The sequence below is a fragment of the Populus nigra genome, chromosome 8, assembly GCF_951802175.1.
Source record: "Populus nigra chromosome 8, ddPopNigr1.1, whole genome shotgun sequence".
Classification (NCBI taxonomy): domain Eukaryota; kingdom Viridiplantae; phylum Streptophyta; class Magnoliopsida; order Malpighiales; family Salicaceae; genus Populus; species Populus nigra.
The window spans coordinates 15714039-15735129 of NC_084859.1; the positions used below are offsets into that span (position 1 = coordinate 15714039).

Below are 21091 nucleotides of genomic sequence, written 5' to 3' on the forward strand. Positions count from 1 at the left end.
CTCTTCATGCAAAAAGGCAGTCGGACTCCCCGCCACTTAGGTTCGGTTCATCTCCTTTTCAGCTTCATAATATTATTTCTGCTATTGTTTATTCCTATAAAGAAGTACTCTTTCATTTGCATTTTTTAATTGATTCATAATTTATGCTTTTTATGATGCTCCCGCAAATCTTCTCTTCTAATTTGCACTCAAATTGTTGCTAACCATGGTCTGCTCTCACTTTGCTCAACTTTGCTTGCTTTTCTAGACATTAAGAGCTTATGGCTTAACCTTTTATAAAAAACTGATTTGCCCTTGGATCTTCACAATTATTCATATGCCTTCTTATAAGGCTTTTTTCGCTGTAAATACCTTCTTGTAGGGCTCATTTGCTTTCCAGCATCTTCCGCATTCAAGAACCTCGATCTATGCATGTTTATTTCTTTTGTATGAGCTACTAAACCATAGATATTAGCTATGCTCCGACTGTTTTTGGTATGCTCCATGACTTTTAAATAACTCATAGAAACAACAATGCATGGCTTTTTTTGGTTTTGATATACATTTTTCAATGTTTGTGTTAGGGGTGTGTAAAAAAAATAGAAAAATCGATTAAACCAAGAAAACTAAAAAAACAATAACCGAAAAAACCGAACCGTAAAAAAAACTAATTAAACCGATTAGAATTTTGAAAAAACCGATGGGTTTGGTTTCGGTTTTATAAGCCCGAAACCGAAAAAACTAAAAAAATCAAACCGAACCGAACTCAAATCGAAAAAACCTGGAAAAAAATCGAACCAGACCGAAAAAACCAAGCCAAACCGAAAAAACTGAGTCAAACCGGTTTGAACTGGTATTTATCCTAAAAAACCAAACCGAACCGAAACTGGTTGGTTTGAACTGGTTTCGGTTTTTTTTAAAAAAAAATTCAGTTTGATTATTTTTTTTTATAAAAACCGAATCAAACCAAAAATAATCACCCCTAGTTTATATATAATTTATATACGAAGAGTCTCTTTATTCTTAAATGCAAAATTAACTAAATTTTGCTTTAAATTGTTATTTTTACGCCCTTGTGATTCTTTGAACTTTAACATGCTCCAGGCCATGTTACAGCTTAAAGAATCACACCCGTGGCATTTCTTGATGTTTAATTGTTATTTTTAATTTTAAACAGTGAAAACATTTCTTTAATAATTTTATGAAAAGAGTAAATTTTCCAAGGGTGGGAAGTGGCACACTTATCGGTAGATTCTTGGTGCCAAATAATTTGCACCGCAGAAGAAACAAATATCGCGATAGCGTGTTTTGATGACACGGCGAGAATTCGCGGTGCTTTCGTTGGTTTGAATTGTAATAAAATAAGAATCGAAGGGTATTAGTTTCAAAAGAAGCGCCAAAATTTCCTTCTCCTGGCAAGTGGCAAGGACAAAAAAGAGGAATTAAAAAGAAGTCATGTACAAATTTTCTTCTTTATTTACCTTTTGTTTTTTGGCTTAATCTCTTGCTCAATGACATTTAACTTTTTGACTCTTGTTGGATTCAGATCTGCAGTCAAAAAATCCCCTTCCCATCACAGGTATTTTCTTTTTTCCTCTTACAGTTCAATTGGTTTCCAGGGAAATACAAAATGATTGAAAAAGAAAGGATGCCATTTTTTTAATCCACAAAAAAGAGACAGGAACATGAAAAGAATAATAACACCTAAAAGTCTCAAATCTTCCCATCTGGGTGTGTTTTTTTTGTCTTTATTGCATCAATCTTTGGGTTTGATTGATTGCTAGATCATTAGATCCATTTATCTAATAATTTGCTTGTCTTCTTGATTGGTTTTAATGGAACAATGCCTCTTTCTTCCCCTTCTCCTTCTCCTTTGATAAAAGAGAGGGCGTAGCCGTCGAGGGTACAAGGAGAGTTCAAACTCATGTAGCCTAAGATACAAGCTGGGGTGCTAACGATCTGCGCAAACCCGTTTAGATGGTGTATTGTTTTTAAAAATTTTAAATTTAATTTTAGATTTAATTTTTTTATATTTTTAGATTGTTTTAATATGTTATATTAAAAATATTATTTTAATATAATTTTAAATAAAAAACACTTTAAAAAATAATTATTACAAACAACTTATTTAGTTGTTTTCAATATTAAAAAAATCTTCACATCTAAACTGTTTGTCACTTTCATCTTGTTTGAGCTCACATTGCCTAAATTCTATTACATATAAACAATGTAATAAAATGGTTTATTTTGTGGTGGATCCCAGGTGTGGGTGTCTGTGTGTGAAAGCATAAAATAGTAATTTGAGTAACGAGTTTCAAAATGTCGGGGGACTGGTGGCCCTATGAAATTGACAGTATAATATTTTGCTGACCAACATTCCACGTCTAGAGATGTAATTCACTCCTTTTTATGTCGACTGGAAGTATTGTTTTCTCGGTGGACCATGGTTGTCATAGTCAAGTGTGGATCGAAGCCCTCTATGCTTGATGTGGAGGGTTAGAGAAATTAAAATTATCTGATAACATTAATTTATCTATGGCTAATGTCAATTGGTCTGCTGCAATTCCTGACTAAGCTTCTCCAGGTTTTAGATTCAACACCCTCTTTTCTTTTAAATTAATATCAAGGAACCTTAGACTCAAGGCAATGAAATCAATACATTCTACCGCAATTCCATGCACATATACTGAACTGTGAATGATCTTTTCGGAAATTAATGAGGGTTTAATAAGTTGTGTGCACGTTTCATTCTTCAACACATGGATATTGAATTTCATAATGCAACCAGCACTTCTTCTTTTATTTCAATGGATGATGGTGGTGGTTATGCCTTTTGTCGTATAGGATCTTCAGCTGATATGCTTCAGATGAAGAGTGCATTTCATTAATTTGTTTGAGTTGGCTGTAAATTCCCGATTATAAATCAAGCGGCGTTCCGAAGGTGATGGAGTTCGTGGGCAGCCATGAAGATCCTGAAAACATCGAACAAATGAAAGAGACTAAAAGAGGTGCAGTATCTCTTATGTACAAACTCAAATTTCCTAAAATCTGCACTACTGCAGGTTATGATACTCAAGAACTGAGGCCAAAAGAACGCATTTTCAGTATCTATAAGCGTCTAAGTTCAAGAGAGAAATTTTCTGCTAAAACTGAATATCTTCGTTTTACCAGTTATGTCAGCATTTGTCTCTCTATTTAGAGTTTAGACTGAAGGCAATTGTGCAAAAATATTACAATTTGAATATCACAAGAATTGCTGAAGTTTGAGTACATTCTTAACAGGCCTTTCCCTATACTTCTCACCAGTTATCTGTTCTTCATAGAATCTTGAGCTTTGTGGTTTCATTCCCAAAGATGTTTAGTTTCCTGCTTTAAAGAATAGAGTGCAGATATACTAGTTATAGCCGGTTGTTGAAGGTTTAGATATTGAATTCCATATTTTCGTCTTATTTAATTTGCAGACATTGAACATAAAGTGGGAAAGATCTTGAAGCTTATACAGAATAATGGCCCAGCCAAGAAGGGTAAGATCCCGGAAGATTCAAAGAAAAGATCAGAACTTGTTGAACTTGTCGAGGATTTTCACAAACAGTATCAGTCTCTCTACGCACAATATGATTATCTCAGAGCAGAGATGGGGAACAAGGCTCCAGGCAGGAAAGAGAAGGAAAGTTCTTCCTCTTCATCCTTCTCCGATTCAGAGTATTATTCTCCAGACATAGCCAGTAGCCTCATCATAGATATGCATCTTGAAGCATCAGACGGCACTGCTGGGGAACTTGATGCTGCAAGCTTAGAAGTAACTGGGCTGAAGCATAGGTTGACCTCTGCTACTGCCGAAAACGAAGCTTTACGCACCAAATACAGCACAGAATTACAAGAAGCAGACACCGTCAACAAGCAAAATAGGGAACTTTCAGCTCTTGTGAAGGTACATGAGCTTCATGACAGTCAAGCATCAGCTCAGATAAAGGAGCTGGAGGGACAGTTAGCTACACTGAAAACTGAGATGGATTCCTTGTACACCCTGAAGAAAGATTTCGAGGCACAGATTGAAAACAAAGCAGCTGAAGCTAAACATCTTCAAGAGAAAAACTCACAGCTGCTTTCACGTGTTTCGGAACTTGAACTGATGTCAAAAGAGAAAGGGGATGAGATATCTACAATCCAGAAGCAACTGAAGGATGGTGAGAAGAATTTCACATCTAGAATTGAAGATCTAATGGCACAGGTCAACAATCTGCAATTGGAGACGGTTTCTTTACGTTCTCAGAATGCTAAACTGGATGCAAGTAAGCGGAAGGAAGTATCAGCTCAAGCCAAGGGCTTAAAGAACCGAATTAATATTTTGCAGAAGGAATTGGACTCCTTTCGAGGTGAGAAATCTCAACTGGAAGCTCAACTGAACATGAAAACCAAAGAAGTTGCGGAAAACCTGCTCCGGACAGAGACTTTGGAAGGTGAAATAGCAAAGAAGGCTATAACTGAACAGGAACTGCTAAAAGAGAAAGAAACCTTTCTTGTGCAAAGAGAGGACCTGGAACTAGAAGCAAACTCTATCCGAAACCAAAAGAACAGGCTGGAAGAGCTGATAAGAAGTAAGAACCAAGAGACAGATCAGTTGCGAGAAGAAGGGGAGAGGATGCACGCTAGATTATTAGAACTGGAGGGGATCTTATTAGATAGAGGGGATTCCTTTTCTCCTTGTCAGAAAGAATATGAGAGCAGAGAGAATGAAGCTTCTACTCAGATTATGGCCTTGAAATCACAGGTTTTTAGCTTACAACAGGATTTGGATTCCTTGCTGAGTGAGAAGAGTTTATTGGAGACACAAAACGAGAGACTAAGGCGAGATATTATGCAAATCCAGTTTCAGATGGAAAATGAAGTTTACAATTTAACGAGCAAGATTGAAGAGCAGCAGAAAATCCTGAAAGACAAGGAGGATACTATAAAAAAGCTAACTGAGGAGACTAAAGTAGTCAAACATCATTTGCTGGATTCTCCAAAATATCGGTCATTGGATTCTCCAAAATATCGGTCGCTGGATTCCCCAAGGACAAATCCTCAATCTTTAGAAAGGAAGATAGAAGAACTAGCAGGGATCTTCCACATGAAAATGGAAAATCATATTCGAATCTTGTATCAGAGGATTTTAGTTGCTGAACAAATTCATGCTGAAACCAAAGATGGCTACAAGAAGATGAAAGACAGACTTGATCAAGAAAACATAGAGCTTAATGAAAAAACAACAGCATTTGAAGCTGAATTGAGGAAGATAAGGGAGATGTTATTGGATGCAGGAGAGGTATTTTCAGGAGCGGAAACAATGCTCAATAAATTCTACGAGGACAATGAAATTCTCTCGGACCCCATTCGCCGAATCTCAAACGAGCTTCAGTTTGCGAAGAGATGGATCACAGAAACAAAGGATGAGATAAAAAGGCTGAAACATAACGTGGATAGTTTGACATTGCAACTGGATGGCAAGGACGAGAAGGAGCTCTTGCTAAGAGAAAAGGTGTGGAAACTGGAAGCAAAGCTGAGCAAGGAAGGAGGAGAAAAGCTGAATTCTGTTAGTCAGCTTGAGAGAAAGGTAGTATATTTAGAGCAGCAGGTAAAACACAAGGAAGATATTTTTCTGGGTGTTAGTGAGGAGAAGAGGGAGGCCATAAGGCAGCTTTGTATCTTGGTCGATTACCATCGCAGCCGCTATGATCATCTCCGAGAAGCAATATCAAAGAGAACTGTTCATATCAAGAGAGTGGCTTAGAAGAGATTTGCAGGCATTTTCTTCTTTTGTTTATTAATGCTGTTATTCTGGTTTTAACAACATTAATTCTTTCATTAAACAAACAGCTTGTAAACTAGTTCCGATATTTGTTCAATAATCAAATATGGCATCGTCTTTCTTTGTAGCCTGTTTTGCTTTTTGCTGATTCGTTCAACCTTTTCTTCTCATGGAGATTGCACATGGTGTCAAACAACCATCTCTGTTAAAAAACTTTCTTAAAAAAGAGCTGCACATGTCTACTGACATCTTATATGAAGAAAAGAAGACTTAGAAAGAATAACAGAGAAAGATTGTATTATATTTTTATTATATATCTGTATTACATTCCATCACATATATATACACGAAGTGCATTGATTACAGGAATGATTATAGCTACATCCCTGATATTTCTCCTAAGAATAATGCTGGAATCAACTCATACATGGAAGAAGAATCATGACAGAAAAAGGAAGAAGAATCATATCAATCATTATAGAAAAGGAAGAAGGATCATATCAGATCCTATAGATATATCTGTCAATACTCCCCCTCAAGCTGGATCAAGAAGATTGATTGATCCCAGCTTGGAAAGCAGCAATTGAAATCGAGCAGAGGGCAAGGCTTTGGTGAATAAGTCTGCAAGTTGATCCTCGCTCCTAGTATATTGAGTAACAATCATCTTCGATTGAACTTGCTCCCTAACATAATGACAATCAACTTCGATGTGTTTGGTTCGCTCATGAAATACTGGATTGGAAGCAATATGCATTGCGGCTTGATTATCGCAGCAAAGGGACATAGGTTGAGGGTGAAAGACACCTAAATCAATTAACAATGCTTTCAGCCATACAAGTTCAGAAGCAGTGGAAGCCATGGCGAGATATTCAGCTTCAGCGCTGGAACAAGCAACGACTAATTGTTTTTTACTTTTCCATGAAACTAGATTTCCTCCAACAAATATACAATACCCCGTAGTAGATTTGCGATCAAGAGTATTTCCTGTCCAATCTGCGTCAGTGTAACCAAGTATCTGTGTGTGACCATGGTTTTGCATAAGAATTCCACGTCCAATAGTGCCCTTGAGATATCGAAGAATCCGTTTGACGATCATCATATGGGCTGCAGTAGGTGAGTGCATGAATTGACTGACAATACTAACCGAATGACTTAGATCAGGCCGTGTGATGGTAAGATAGATAAGCTTGCCCACCAATTTTTGATAAAGCTGAGGCTGATCAAAAGAGTCCCCATCCAAAGTCAGCTGAAGTTTGCTATCCAGAGGTGTTTTTGCAGGTTTGCAATCAAGCATATCAGCTTCACGTAACAAGTCCAGCACATATTTGCGTTGATTCAAAAACAATCCTTTGTGAGAAGTAGCCATCTCTATGCCAAGAAAATATTTAAGAACGCCAAGGTCTTTAATAGCAAATCGCTGATGAAGAATACTCTTAAGAGTGGTAATAGCTGCATGATTATTACCGGTAATAATAAGATCATCAACATAAATCAAAACCACCAACCTTTCATCAGGCTTAGTACGAACAAATAGTGAGTGGCCAGCATTGCTTCTAGTGAACCCAAGTTCAGTAAGTACAGTGCTCAACTTAGCATACCAAGCACGGGGGGATTGTTTCAAGCCATAGATAGATTTATGTAATTTGCAGACCAGCTGTGGATTGTTACTCTGAGGATGGCCGGGTGGTAACTTCATATACACTTCTTCTTGGAGGTCGCCGTGTAAAAAGGCATTCTTGACGTCCATTTGAGATAAAAACCAGCCATGATTTATAGCAACTGAGAGCAAAGTGCGAATGGTGTTCATTTTTGCAACTGGTGCGAAAGTTTCCTTGTAGTCTATGCCATATGTTTGAGTGAAGCCTTGAGCGACTAATCTTGCTTTATATCTTTCAATGGAACCATCTGTCTTGAATTTGATCTTGTATACCCAACGACTTCCAACAGCCTTTTTATTCTTTGGAAGTGATACAATACTCCAAGTGTGATTGGCATCCAAAGCTTGAAGCTCCTCGTGCATAGCCTTCTGCCAAACTGTTTGATGACAGGCTTCATGAAAACTGCATGGTTCTGTTGATTTGGCGATAGTGCTGAGATAAGCTCCATAAGATGAAGACAATCTATGATATGCTAGAGCATTAGTTACAGGATGCTTCACTGTATACGTTACATAATCATGAAGCCTGGATGATGGTCTACGGTTACGAATAGGATTACGCCTGGAGGAGGAACGAAGGTGCTCCTGATGTGCAATCTGCAGATCAGCCCCCTCTGTTGTGGCTGGAACAAGATCAGTATGGATGTCCATTCCTGCATTACAGTAAGATTGTTCTAGGCAATATGCCTCGACTACTGGAGTTGGCAATGGAAATAAAGATGATGAAGACTTCCCCTGATTGATGATCTCACTGGAAAAGGAATAATAAGATGTGTGTTCATCAAACCGAACATCCCTGGTAACAACAAGCTTATGAGTGGTGTGATTGTAACACTTATATCCCTTCTGTGTTGGAGAATAGCCCAAGAACATACATTTGACTGCTCTGTGATCCAATTTGTCATGCTGAGAGGATGGAATATGCACATAACAAGAACAACCAAAGACTTTAAAATGCGATAGAGATGGCTTCTTCCCTGTCAATAACTCAGCTGGAGAATTAAACGTTAGATTTTTACTAGGCAATCTGTTTACAAGGTAGGCAGCTGTGAGTACCCCTTGAGACCAAAATATTTTGGGAACATGCATTTGAAACATCAGTGATCTCGTTTTCTCTAGTAAGTCTCGGTTCTTTCGCTCTGCTATCCCGTTTTGTTGTGGAGTATGGACACAACTAGTTTGGTGAATAATGACATGCATGCTCAAGTATTGTATCATGATATTAGACATATATTCAGAGCCATTATCTGATCGTAGAATTTTGATCTTGGATGAGAATTGAGTATGAACCAAATGATGAAAATCTTGAAATACAGTGGCAACTTCACTTTTTGCTTTTAACAAATATAGCCAAGTAAAACGAGAGAAATCATCAACAAATGTAACGAAGTATTTATAACCATCAAAAGACTCAATGACAGGTCCCCAAACATCGGAATGAACTAAATCAAATGGTTTAACTGAATAAGATGTGGAAGAAGGAAATGGTAAGCGAGTAGATTTTGACAAAGGGCAAACATCACAGTTTATTGATTTGTTGTTCAAATTTGGAAACAGTTGCCAAAATAGGCTCTGAAGGATGTGCCAAACGCTGATGCCATAACTGTGGCTCTGAAGCTAAACAACCAGTGACTTGAAAACTCTTGGGTATGCAAAAATCTTTAGAAAAGTAATAGAGACCTTGAAAGAGGAATCCTTCACCAATCGTCTTCCTGGTGACTAGATCCTGAAAGACAACATTGTAAGGAGAGAAGACAACACGACAATTGAGTGATGTTGTAATTTTTCCAACAGATAGTAGTTTAAACGGGAAGGAGGGAACATACAAGACTGGAGATGCAATTGTTTGAGAAAGTAATTTAATCTTCCCTTCCCCAAAAACTGGTGCATATTTACCATTGGCAACAGATATTTGAGATGGTGGAGAAAAATTGTTAAAGTCAAGCAATTGATTACATTTGTTGGTTATATGATCAGTGGCACCTGAATCTATGATCCAAAAATCATGCACATTACTTACAATAAGGGCAGAAGAAAAGGCATTCAAAATACCTGGAATATCCGAAGCTGAGACGTTTTTATTTCCAGCTAGAAATCCTGCAAACTGACCAATCAGTGCTGATGAATCTTTGTTCTCCTCTAAATCACCTCCACTCTGTTTTGCACTCTGCTTTGTATGAAGATAGGATGCAAATTCGTTGATGAGGTCAACTGGACTAGAAGTAAATGTTGATAATCCATTTGCTGACTGGTTGGTCACAGAGTTCACAGAGTTGGCTTTATACCTTGATGGTTGAAAAGGCTTATGTCCTCCCTTGCTGTCTCTTGAAAACTTTGGTTTTAGTTCAGGATGAAGATCCCAACATCGTTCAACTGAGTGTCCAAGATTGTTGCAATGGTTACATTTCAAATCAGATCTTCTACTCTTGTACCCTTTCTCTTCATAACGTCTCTGATGGGATACAAAAGCTCGGGCTTCAAAGAAATCTGATTTGCTGCTCAAGTTCATAACCTTTCTTCTAGTTTCCTCCCGTTGAATAGTCGCGCACACATTTGCAAAAGATGGTAATTCAGAGTTCATGAGTATACGACTATGAAGATCTTCATAGTCATGAGATAAATTAGCCAAAAGTTGAAAGATTTTATCTTCTTCAGCTCGTTTCAGTAAGGTTGCAGCATCTATGGTGTGAGGTCGATAGATTGCCAATTCATTCCACATGTTTTTCATATTCCCAAGGTATTGGACAAATGATTTTCCTTCCTGGTGCAAGCATGAAATATCTTTCTCGAGCTGAAACACACGGGCAACATTATTCTGATTTCCATACATCTCTTTGACTGCATCCCATAAATCTGCAGCAGATTCAGAATAGCTGAAGATTTCAGCGATGTGTGGTTCCATAATGTTGAGTAGCCATGACTGAACCATTTGATCGTTAGCAAACCATGGTTTATACTGGGGAGAGTTGACATCAGGAGCAGCATTACTTTTGTCAATAAATTCGATTCTTGATCTTCCACCAAGCGCTAATGACACAACCCTTGACCAAGGAAGATAATTGAACTCATTCAATTGAACAGAACATAGACGTTGATTTGAATTCATATCAAGAGGATTCAAATCAGAATACAAACGTTGGTTGAATGAAGAAGGAGCAATAGAACTTTCCATATTCTCCATTCCACGTGAGGCCATCTAAACAATTACTATATGAGACTGGTAAGTAAGAACCAGCTCTGATACCATGAAGAAAAGAAGACTTAGAAAGAATAACAGAGAAAGATTGTATTATATTTTTATTGTATATCTGTATTACATTCCATCACATATATATACACGAAGTGCATTGATTACAGGAATGATTATAGCTACATCCCTGATATTTCTCCTAAGAATAATGCTGGAATCAACTCATACATGGAAGAAGAATCATGACAGAAAAAGGAAGAAGGATCATATCAGATCCTATAGATATATCTGTCAATATTATACTTAGTTTTGTTAGATAAAATAGTTCAATTTCATTAGATAGAATGAGGATGATAAAGTTTGCTCATGATCGCACTATTCTCCAGCATATGGAAGATAGGTTTTTAGCTGAAACACAGATAAATTATCAAATAAGATAAAGAAAAATTATAACAAATATTAATTGAGGAGAGGAATTCACTGTTCCCCTCCACGCATAGTGATATGTGATTTCTTTTTTTTTTTAGATTTTTTTTTCAATTGTCAATCTTATCTTTTTGACATTAAATTGAAATATTTATACTTGATAATTTATTTTAATTTAATTTTTATTAAGTTATCTTAATATTATGACTTTCATTAAGAATTTGATGGGTTAACATGATTAAATTTAGTTTTTTTAAAATATTTTTTAATCAATTTTTTTTCGGTTTTATCCTTCAACGTTTGGTCGATTAAATATTAGGTTTCATGATTTGTTTTAGTTTATTTTCTATGAGGTTATTTCGATCTCATGAATAGAATTATAAATTTGGTTGGTTAACCTAATTAACTCAAATGATTGGGTTAATTAAGAATTATATTTCATAATTTGTTTCAATTTACTTTTACTTTCTATTCTATGAGGTTATCCTAATCTTTAATAATACAAGTCACGAGTTTGGTTAGTTAGCAAGAAAGCGGCAAAGGTTGTGATCTAGCACAAAAGAAGTATTTGTTTGTGTTTGGCAAGCTATTGCATAATATTTTTTAATTAAAAATATATTTAAATAATATTTTTAATTTTTGATATTAATACATCAAAATCATAAAAAAATAAAAAAATATCAATTTAATATTTTTTTCATGTAAAAAAGTATTTTAAAAAATAAATTGCAAAAACAAAGAATAAGTGAATAACTAGCCACCAAGAATATGTTTTTTTTTAATATTAATATTCTTTATTATGCAAAAGGGATCATCTAGAATCGTGTAAATATTTTGTCAAGTGTGGATTTCCTTTTTGTTGATATCTCACTATTCATTATATTTCTATTTCTATTTTCTATTTTTTAATAATTATCTCCTCTTTATTGTTAGCTTTAATTTTCCTATCATAATATTTATTTTTTCTATAGTAGCCTTGTTTAGTACAAAACAAAAAGAAAAACAATAATAAAGAAAGAAAATAATAATAATAATAATAATATTTTTTTCTATTTCAAGTGTAGATTTTCATTTAGAAATATTACGATTTACTTCTCATTCTTTTTAAAACCAGAGAAAATCATTAATACGCCAATGTCAATAAAATAAATAATCATCTAATAAATAGTTCAGTGATGGGTTGAAAAATAGAAAGGACATCTTTGTGAAGATGGGTATAATTGTCATTTACTTAGGCCATCACGAAGGCTATATATTGAGTATTATTGGTTTAATGAAATTTGGTGACTGAGAAATGATTTTCCTATTTTTCTCTCCACTCGAAATTAAAAGCCACGTGAACCGTTCAAAAAAGGCATGATTGGTGGAGATTATACATGCACGAGCACAGTGAAAAAAAACTCAAATCCAGACAAGATATCCACCTAGGCGCGGGAAACAACTCATACAAATGGGCCCCACAAACTACCAATCATTTCTTTATTTCCGAGAAAATAAAATCTCCCGTTTTCCGCAGCAAAAACTCACGATATTTCTCTTCACATTCAGTGACATCTCAGTGGCTTTATTGTAATAAAAAGTAAAGTACGAGGATGATTAGATCAAGAGAGAAGGTTCCAAAGATTCCATCCTCCCCCTCAAATTGAAAAGCAAGAAAATGTTGTACCGGTCGTTTTGAAACTCTCTCTCAGTCTCTCTCTCTTTAGTTTCAAATTTTAGAGCGTTTCGTTTTTCTTAAGTTTCTTCCGAGCTGGAATTACAGGTAATTAATTCTTGATTATGATCTTGGTCAATCTCAGAATTGTTTGCACCTAATTTATGCTTAACTAGGAATTTCAGTTTTTTAACTTCATTTGCTTATGTTACTCCATCTTTTCTTGATTTTTTAAAAATTATTTTAGCTAGTTTTTTGGTCGATCAAGTTGTTGTTTTTGATAATTTGAAGTTCGTTTCTGGTGGACTAAATAGTTAATTGCTGATTGATTAGCATATGTTGATCGTTTCCTGCTTGTTTGGTCGTTTATTTGTTTAGTTTCTTGATTTTAATCTTTTTATTGACTGTGTTGGTTAAGGTTTTTGTTAGTCTGATTAAAAGTAATCACGTTACGATCATGATTTTTTCTAGTTCTGGTTAATTTTTTATTTTTATTTTTATTTTTATTAAGATTGATTGTATTTTTTAGCTGGAAATCTCTCTGGTTAATTGTTTAGTTTAATTTTTTCTTTCTTCTTGTTTTTTAGTTCAAATCTTGGATTTTTTTGGCAAGCGTGAGCTAAGCTTACCAGGGAAGATTGAAAGTGAAAGCAAAGGAAATTTCCTGGTAAGCAAAAAAAGAAGATTTTCTTTAATTTAACTTTATGCCGTTTGTGGGTTTCTATGGTGGAAAAATAGTTTCAAGCTTTGAAAGTGGATTTTAATATGAATCTTAAATCAGTTTTAATTATGTTTGAGGAGTAACGTGTTATATTACTGGAAAAAGAAAATACCAAAAAGAACAGCTCACTTTTAACAATATTAAGCTGTCATTTTCTACTCTTGAAAGAATTCTCATTTGGCTTCTCCTTATTCTGGGGTGCTTTGATTTGATTCCTTATTAGTGGTTATGAGGTGGTGCCAGATCTGTAATGACATGTTTGGCTGTTTAATTATCCATTTTTAGTTGAAAAATGGTATTTTAAGAAGGGGAAGTTTATTGGTGTGTTGGGTCCATGGTTTTGAAAAAATGGCTCTTTTAGTGGGACTTGTTACAGTGAAAAGAAGATGGGATTTTGGAAATGGGTGGATCTGAAATATGGTTATTAGTGAGGATACGCAACTTCATTTGCTTGGTTGTGATTGGGAATCCAAATGTGACATGGGTTTTTATCTGTGTTTGATTTTACCTAATGAAACGATGATGTTAGTGGGTGTTTGGGATCATTTTATAATTTGCCTTTTAATAGCTGAGTTTTAGTAGGGACCGGTCATATCCAGTTTAACAGCTATACTTTCAAAACAGTCTTTAACTCCCATCTCATACAGATATAGCCTTTTAAGTTTATCAAAGAAATACTCAGATTTTATTAATTCAAACTGGATTGATTTTCATTTCACTATCAACATCTGATTCTGCATATCAAATTTCGTCAAAGTTAACATCAAATTGGAGCTATAATCCTGTTTCTAGGATGATGGTGAGAATTTTATTGATGTTGGGACATTTGTATAACCATGAGCTGCAGGCTGTCTGCCGAAGTTATATTATTAGTGTAGAACAGGTCAAAGTCAATTTCTTTACTGATTGATGTATTTCACAAATAGAGCCTGGTAAGTGTTGTTTGAATAGTTCAATAAGATCTCTAACTTCTGCTTGAATGATTTCATTTGTGTGGTGTTCGCTTCAAATGACTGATCTTGCAAGCCACTTGCTGATCATTTATCTTCTCATGGCTGACCCACTTCATTTAACTGCTTATACGCATGTTCAATTTTGGTAAACCATTAATAAGCAGCTGGAATCTTATTGTGTTTAATTATCAAAATCCTGATATGCAGATTTTATAATTTCGAACAGAAGATGGAGAATGCATTTCTGAACATATAGCTGCCAAGGAAAGTCAGATTGAAAATTTAAAGAGGATGACAAAAAAAAAGCACGATTTCCGTGAATCATTAAAATCCTTCATTGGAACTCACATTGATCCGGAGAAAGATGAACAGCTAAAAGAAACTAAAACAGGTGATTTTCTGTACCAGTAATTTTGGAGGTGGTGAAATGGCATTATGAAAACTGGAAAAAATGAATTTTATCACCTCTCACAGCACATTTTGAGTTGTCTCTGCAGGCTTATTGTTTTGTGCCTCAAGCTCATCTTTTCCATTGTAAATTTGGTCAATATTTAACTTTAAGACCTTTCCTGCTCAGAAATTGATGACAAGGTAAAAAGGATCTTGAAGCTTATCAAAGAGGAAGATCTTGAAGAACGAGATGGCCTCTCAGTAGAAAACTCCAGAAAAGAGCCTCTTCTTGAGCTAATTGAGGATGTCCAGAAACAGTACCATTTGCTCTATGGACAATATGATCATCTGAAGGGAGAGCTGAGAGAGAGAGTTAATGGCAAACATAGAAAAGATACCTCATCTTCATCTAGCTCAGACTCAGAATCTGATGATTCTTCTAAGCACAAAGGCAGTAAAAATGGTCGTTTTGAAAGTGAAAAGATAACAGATGGCATAAAGCAAGAACTTGAAGCAGCGAATCTAGACGTTGCTGAACTGAGGAGTAAGTTGAGAGCTGCAAGTGAGGAAAGGGATGCTTTAAAGTGGGAACATCAAACAGCTTTGAACAAGATACAAGAAGCAGAAGAAATCATCAGAAATTTGAGGCTTGAAGTTGAACGATCAGATGCTGGCAAAGCACAACTTTTGATTGAGAATGGAGAACTGAAGCAAAAACTAGATTCTGCTGGCGTGATAAAAGCAGAACTGAATCAAAGACTGGAGGAACTGAACAAAGAGAAAGATAGCCTGATTTTGGAGAAAGAGGCTGCCATGAGAAGGATTGAAGAGAGTGAGAAGGTCAGGGAAGCTTTGAAGTTGCCATATGAGACAGCTTTGATCAAGATTCAAGAAGAAGAGGAGGTCATCAGAAATTTGAAGATTGAAGCTGAAAGTTCAGACACTGATAAAGCACAGCTTTTGGCTGAGAATGGGGGACTGAAGCAAAAACTAGATTCTGCTGGCATGATAGAAGCAGAACTGAATCAAAGACTGGAGGAACTGAACAAAGAGAAAGATAGCCTGATTTTGGAGAGAGAGGCTGCCATGAGAAGCATTGAAGAGAGTGAGAAGGTCAGGGAAGCTTTGAAGTTGCAATATGAGACAGCTTTGATCAAGATTCAAGAAGAAGAGGAGGTCATCAGAAATTTGAAGATTGAAGCTGAAAGTTCAGACACTGATAAAGCACAGCTTTTGGCTGAGAATGGGGGACTGAAGCAAAAACTAGATTCTGCTGGCGTGATAGAAGCAGAACTGAATCAAAGACTGGAGGAACTGAACAAAGAGAAAGATAGCCTGATTTTGGAGAAAGAGGCTGCCATGAGAAGGATTGAAGAGAGTGAGAAGGTCAGGGAAGCTTTGAAGTTGCCATATGAGACAGCTTTGATCAAGATTCAAGAAGAAGAGGAGGTCATCAGAAATTTGAAGCTTGAAGCTGAATGTTCAGACACTGATAAAGCACGACTTTTGGCTGAGAATGGGGAACTGAAGCAAAAACTAGATTCTGCTGGCATGATAGAAGCAGAACTGAATCAAAGACTGGAGGAACTGAACAAAGAGAAAAATAGCCTGATTTTGGAGAAAGAGACTGCCATGAGAAGCATTGAAGAGAGTGAGAAGATCAGAGAAGCTTTGAAGCTGGAATATGAGACAGCTTTGATCAAGATAGAAGAAGAGGAGGAGGTCATCAGAAATTTGAAGCTTGAAGCTGAAAGTTCAGACACTGATAAAGCACGACTTTTGGCTGAGAATGGGGAACTGAAGCAAAAACTAGATGCTGCTGGCGTGATAGAAGCAGAACTGAATCAAAGACTGGAGGAACTGAACAAAAAGAAAGATAGCCTGATATTGGAGAGAGAGGCTGCCATGAGAAGCATTGAAGAGAGTGAGAAGATCAGGGAAGCTTTGAAGTTGGAATATGAGACAGCTTTGATCAAGATTCAAGAAGAAGAGGAGGTCATAAGAAATTTGAAGCTTGAAGCTGAAAGCTCAGACACTGATAAAACCCGACTTTTGGCTGAGAGCGGGGAACTGAAGCAAAAACTAGATGCTGCTGGCGTGATAGAAGCAGAACTGAATCAAAGACTGGAGGAACTGAACAAAGAGAAAGATAGCCTGATTTTGGAGAAAGAGACTGCCATGAGAAGCATTGAAGAGAGTGAGAAGATCAGAGAAGCTTTGAAGCTGGAATATGAGACAGCTTTGATCAAGATAGAAGAAGAGGAGGAGGTCATCAGAAATTTGAAGCTTGAAGCTGAAAGCTCAGACACTGATAAAGCACGGCTTTTGGCTGAGAGCGGGGAACTGAAGCAAAAACTAGATGCTGCTGGCGTGATAGAAGCAGAACTGAATCAAAGACTGGAGGAACTGAACAAAGAGAAAGATAGCCTGATTTTGGAGAGAGAGGCTGCCATGAGAAGCATTGAAGAGAGTGAGAAGATCAGGGAAGCTTTGAAGTTGGAATATGAGACAGCTTTGATCAAGATTCAAGAAGAAGAGGAGGTCATCAGAAATTTGAAGCTTGAAGCTGAAAGCTCAGACACTGATAAAACCCGACTTTTGGCCGAGAGCGGGGAACTGAAGCAAAAACTAGATGCTGCTGGCTTGATAGAAGCAGAACTGAATCAAAGACTGGAGGAACTGAATAAAGAGAAAAATAGCCTGATTTTGGAGAAAGAGGCTGCCATGAGAAGCATTGAAGAGAGTGAGAAGATCAGGGAAGCTTTGACGTTGGAATATGAGACAGCTTTGATCAAGATTCAAGAAGAAGAGGAGGTCATCAGAAATTTGAAGCTCGAAGTTGAAAGCTCAGACAATGGTAAAGCACGACTTTTGGCTGAGAATGGAGAACTGAAGCAAAAACTAGATTCTGCTGGTGTGATAGAAGCAGAACTGAATCAAAGACTGGAGGAACTGAACAAAGAGAAAGATGGCATGATTTTGGAGAAAGAGGCTGCCATGAGAAGCATTGAAGAGAGTGAGAAGATTGGAGAAGACTTAAGAATCTTGACTGATCAGCTGCAAGAAGAAAAAGCTACCACAGGGCAAGAGCTAGAAGCTCTTAAAGCAGAACTTTCTATCATGAAGCAACAGCTGGAATCTGCAGAACATCAAGTTGCAGAATTTACCAATAATCTGAGTGTCACCAAGAAGGAGAATGATTCTCTTACCTTGAAATTATCTGAAATCTCAAATGAGATGGAGCAGGCACAAAACACGATTGATGGACTCGTAGGTGAATCGGGTCACTTAAAGGATAAATTGGGTGACAGGGAAAGGGAGTACTCATCTCTTGCAGAGCTGCACGAGACACATGGGAATGAATCATCAACTCGGATAAATGGATTGGAGGTACAAGTAAGAGGTCTGGAGCTGGAGCTGGAATCATCGCAAGCCCGGAATAGAGATCTTGAGGTGCAGATTGAAAGCAAGGTGGCTGAAGCAAAGCAACTGGGAGAACAGAATCAGGGATTAGAAGCCCGGATTTTGGAACTTGAAATGATGTCAAAAGTGAGAGGGGATGAACTTTCTGCTCTCATGAAGAAACTCGAGGAAAATTATAATAAATCATTCTCTAGAACAGAGAGTTTGACAGTGCAGGTCGATACTCTGCTAGCAGACTTCAAATCTATTCATGCCCAGAAAGCAGAATTGGAGGAACAGATGGTAAGTAGAGGTAATGAAGCATCAACTCGAGTTGAGGGGCTTATTGATCAGGTCAACTTGTTACAACAACAACTGGAGTCTCTACACAGCCAGAAAGTTGAACTTGAAGTGCAACTCGAGAATAAAACTCTAGAAATTTCAGAATATCGAATTCTGATAGAAAATTTGAAAGAGGAGATAGCAAGCAAGACTGAAGATCAACAAAGAGTCCTGGCAGAAAAAGAAAGTTACTCAGCACGAATCAATGATCTGGAACTAGAGGTGGAGACTCTGTGCAACCAGAAAACTGATCTTGGGGAGCAAATAAGTACTGAAACCAAGGAAAAGGAGCGATTGGGAGAGGAAATGGTGAGATTTCAAGAAAAGATCCTTGAAATGGAAAAAACACAAACAGAGAGAGAGTTTGAGTTATCTGCCCTCCAGGAGAGACATACAAATGGGGAGATTGAAGCTTCTGCTCAGATAATGGCTTTAACGGAACAGGTCAACAATCTGCATCAGGAATTGGATTCTTTGCAGACTGAGAAAAACCAAATGCAATTGCAGCTTGAAAAAGAGAAAGAAGAATTTTCAGAAAACCTGACCGAAATGGAAAATCAGAAATCTGAGCTCGTGAGCCAGATTGCAGAGCATCGGAGAATGCTGGATGAACAGGAGGAGGCACACAAAAAGCTAAATGAGGAGCATAAGCAAGTTGAAGGCTGGTTTCAGGAGTGCAAGTTGAGTCTTGCAGTAGCAGAAAGGAAAGTTCAAGACATGGCAGAAGAATTCCAAAAGCATTTGGGTTCTAGAGATCAGATGGTAGAGCAGTTGGAAGAAATGATTGAGGACCTGAAGAGAGATCTTGAAGTAAAAGGAGATGAACTTAACACCTTGGTCGAGAATGTGCGAAATATAGAAGTTAAGCTCCGGCTGTCAAACCAGAAGCTCCGTGTCACGGAACAATTACTAACAGAGAATGAAGACACCTTTAGAAAAGCGGAAGAGAAGTATCAACAAGAACAGAGAGTGCTTGAAGAAAGGGTTGCTGTATTGTCCGGGATAATCACCGCAAATAATGAAGCTTATCACAGTATGGTTGCAGATATCTCAGAAAAAGTAAACAATTCGTTGTTAGGACTGGATGCTTTGACCATGAAGTTTGAAGAAGATTGTAACAGGTATGAGAACTGTATTTTGGTAGTTTCAAAGGAGATTCTGATTGCGAAGAATTGGTTTGTGGACACAAATAATGAAAACGAAAAATTGAGAAAGGAAGTAGGTAATTTAGTTGTGCAGCTACAAGATATAAAAGAACGTGAATCGGCATTAAAGGAGAAGGTTGAGCAATTAGAGGTCAAGGTGAGCAAGGAAGGAGTGGAGAAGGAGAATTTGACCAAAGCTATCAACCAACTGGAGAAAAAGGTGGTAGCATTGGAGACGATGATGAAAGAAAAGGATGAGGGGATATTAGACCTCGGAGAGGAGAAGAGGGAAGCAATAAGGCAGCTATGCATATGGATTGAATATCACCAAAGCCGCTATGATTATCTCAGGGAGATGCTCTCAAAAATGCCCATTAGAGGCCAGAGGGCATCTTAGGAGCCCTCAATAGCATTTCTCATTACAGTATATTCATTTGGGTTTTTCATTGTGATGGGTTGCTTTTCATTTCTTAATTTTTTTTTTTACATTCAGAAAGTTTTGTTGATAAGAATATCCTATTGATGATTGTTTTTAAAATATTTGTTAGTCAGTTACATTATACAGAATTTATGTTGCCCCCTTGATTTTGCTGAAAACAATAGCTAAATCGTCATCTCTCGTAAAACCAAAGTTTCCTATCGGCAACTAGTCTTTCTCATTAGCCCTTGTATTATGTGAACTGCAACATGAATTCGACATGTAAAGGAAAGAGCACTGAATTGAGGGATTAATGATAAGTTTTGCCTCTGTGTTCTTGTCTTTCTATGAAATGTACTCTCTTGTGCATACTAGAGTCTACATTTACTTTTGTTTTGTTAAGGGTTTTTTTTTTATCCTTCTATCATATTTTTGTCAAGAGGAGTGTTACGTGTAATGACCACCTCAGATTTGAAAATATATAAAAATAATTAAAAACCTAGATATGAATATTTTTTTTATGTTAAGACCTTGGCTTGCAAACACAAAAATATTATATACGTGTTTTTTTGAAAATATTAAATTCAAAATTATTGGAAGAACTTTTTTATGGAGAAAGAGCAAATTCTTTTTCAGTAAATGAAAAATATGTTATATAAAACGACATCGAACAAAAAATTGAAAATTAACATGTAAATCCCAAAACTAATAAATCTTATCCGTACTTACCTTGGCTTTATATTGCCTAGCTCACAGCATCCGGCTAGCTCTTCAAGTAATGCCATGTTGCATGAAAGGTATTTGACAATCTATCCCGTGAAAAAGAAAGAAAAGATGGAGCCAGGATGAAAAAACAATTCATGTCAATGTCTTCACCAATGACCCTAGCCACCATGAAATAAGGGTCCGGTCAATTTTTATTTTTTTTTGGTTCAATGGAAAATTAAGAACAAACTAAACTCAAGAACCCATGGAATCTCTAAGCATGAGGGCATTTAATCTTGAAGGTGAGTCTTCTCGGAT

At 36.7% G+C, this 21091-nt stretch overlaps 2 protein-coding genes across 5 annotated transcripts; both read left to right on the forward strand.

Annotated features, from left to right (window-relative positions):
- The first annotated feature begins 1462 nt into the window (after nucleotides 1-1462).
- LOC133701252 (COP1-interactive protein 1) lies at nucleotides 1463-5897 on the forward strand. 2 transcript variants are annotated; one of them, XM_062125108.1, is made up of 3 exons: nucleotides 1463-1558; nucleotides 2824-2987; nucleotides 3441-5897. In XM_062125108.1, exons 2-3 carry the CDS (start codon nucleotides 2924-2926, stop codon nucleotides 5750-5752), a joined length of 2376 nt encoding a protein of 791 aa, XP_061981092.1. In that variant the 5' UTR covers nucleotides 1463-1558; nucleotides 2824-2923; the 3' UTR covers nucleotides 5753-5897. The 2 variants fall into 2 exon arrangements, with proteins under 2 accessions (XP_061981092.1, XP_061981093.1); XM_062125109.1 differs by lacking the exon at nucleotides 1463-1558 and having other exon boundaries at nucleotides 2766-2987.
- Nucleotides 5898-12653: 6756 nt separating this feature from the next.
- Nucleotides 12654-20217, forward strand: LOC133700944 (COP1-interactive protein 1-like). Of its 3 annotated transcripts, none has more exons than XM_062124683.1 (4): nucleotides 12654-12805; nucleotides 13285-13364; nucleotides 14579-14762; nucleotides 14949-20217. In XM_062124683.1, exons 3-4 carry the CDS (start codon nucleotides 14663-14665, stop codon nucleotides 20045-20047), a joined length of 5199 nt encoding a protein of 1732 aa, XP_061980667.1. In that variant the 5' UTR covers nucleotides 12654-12805; nucleotides 13285-13364; nucleotides 14579-14662; the 3' UTR covers nucleotides 20048-20217. The 3 variants fall into 3 exon arrangements, with proteins under 3 accessions (XP_061980667.1, XP_061980668.1, XP_061980669.1); XM_062124684.1 differs by having other exon boundaries at nucleotides 14598-14762; XM_062124685.1 differs by lacking the exon at nucleotides 13285-13364 and having other exon boundaries at nucleotides 12686-12805.
- The last annotated feature ends 874 nt before the right edge of the window (nucleotides 20218-21091 follow it).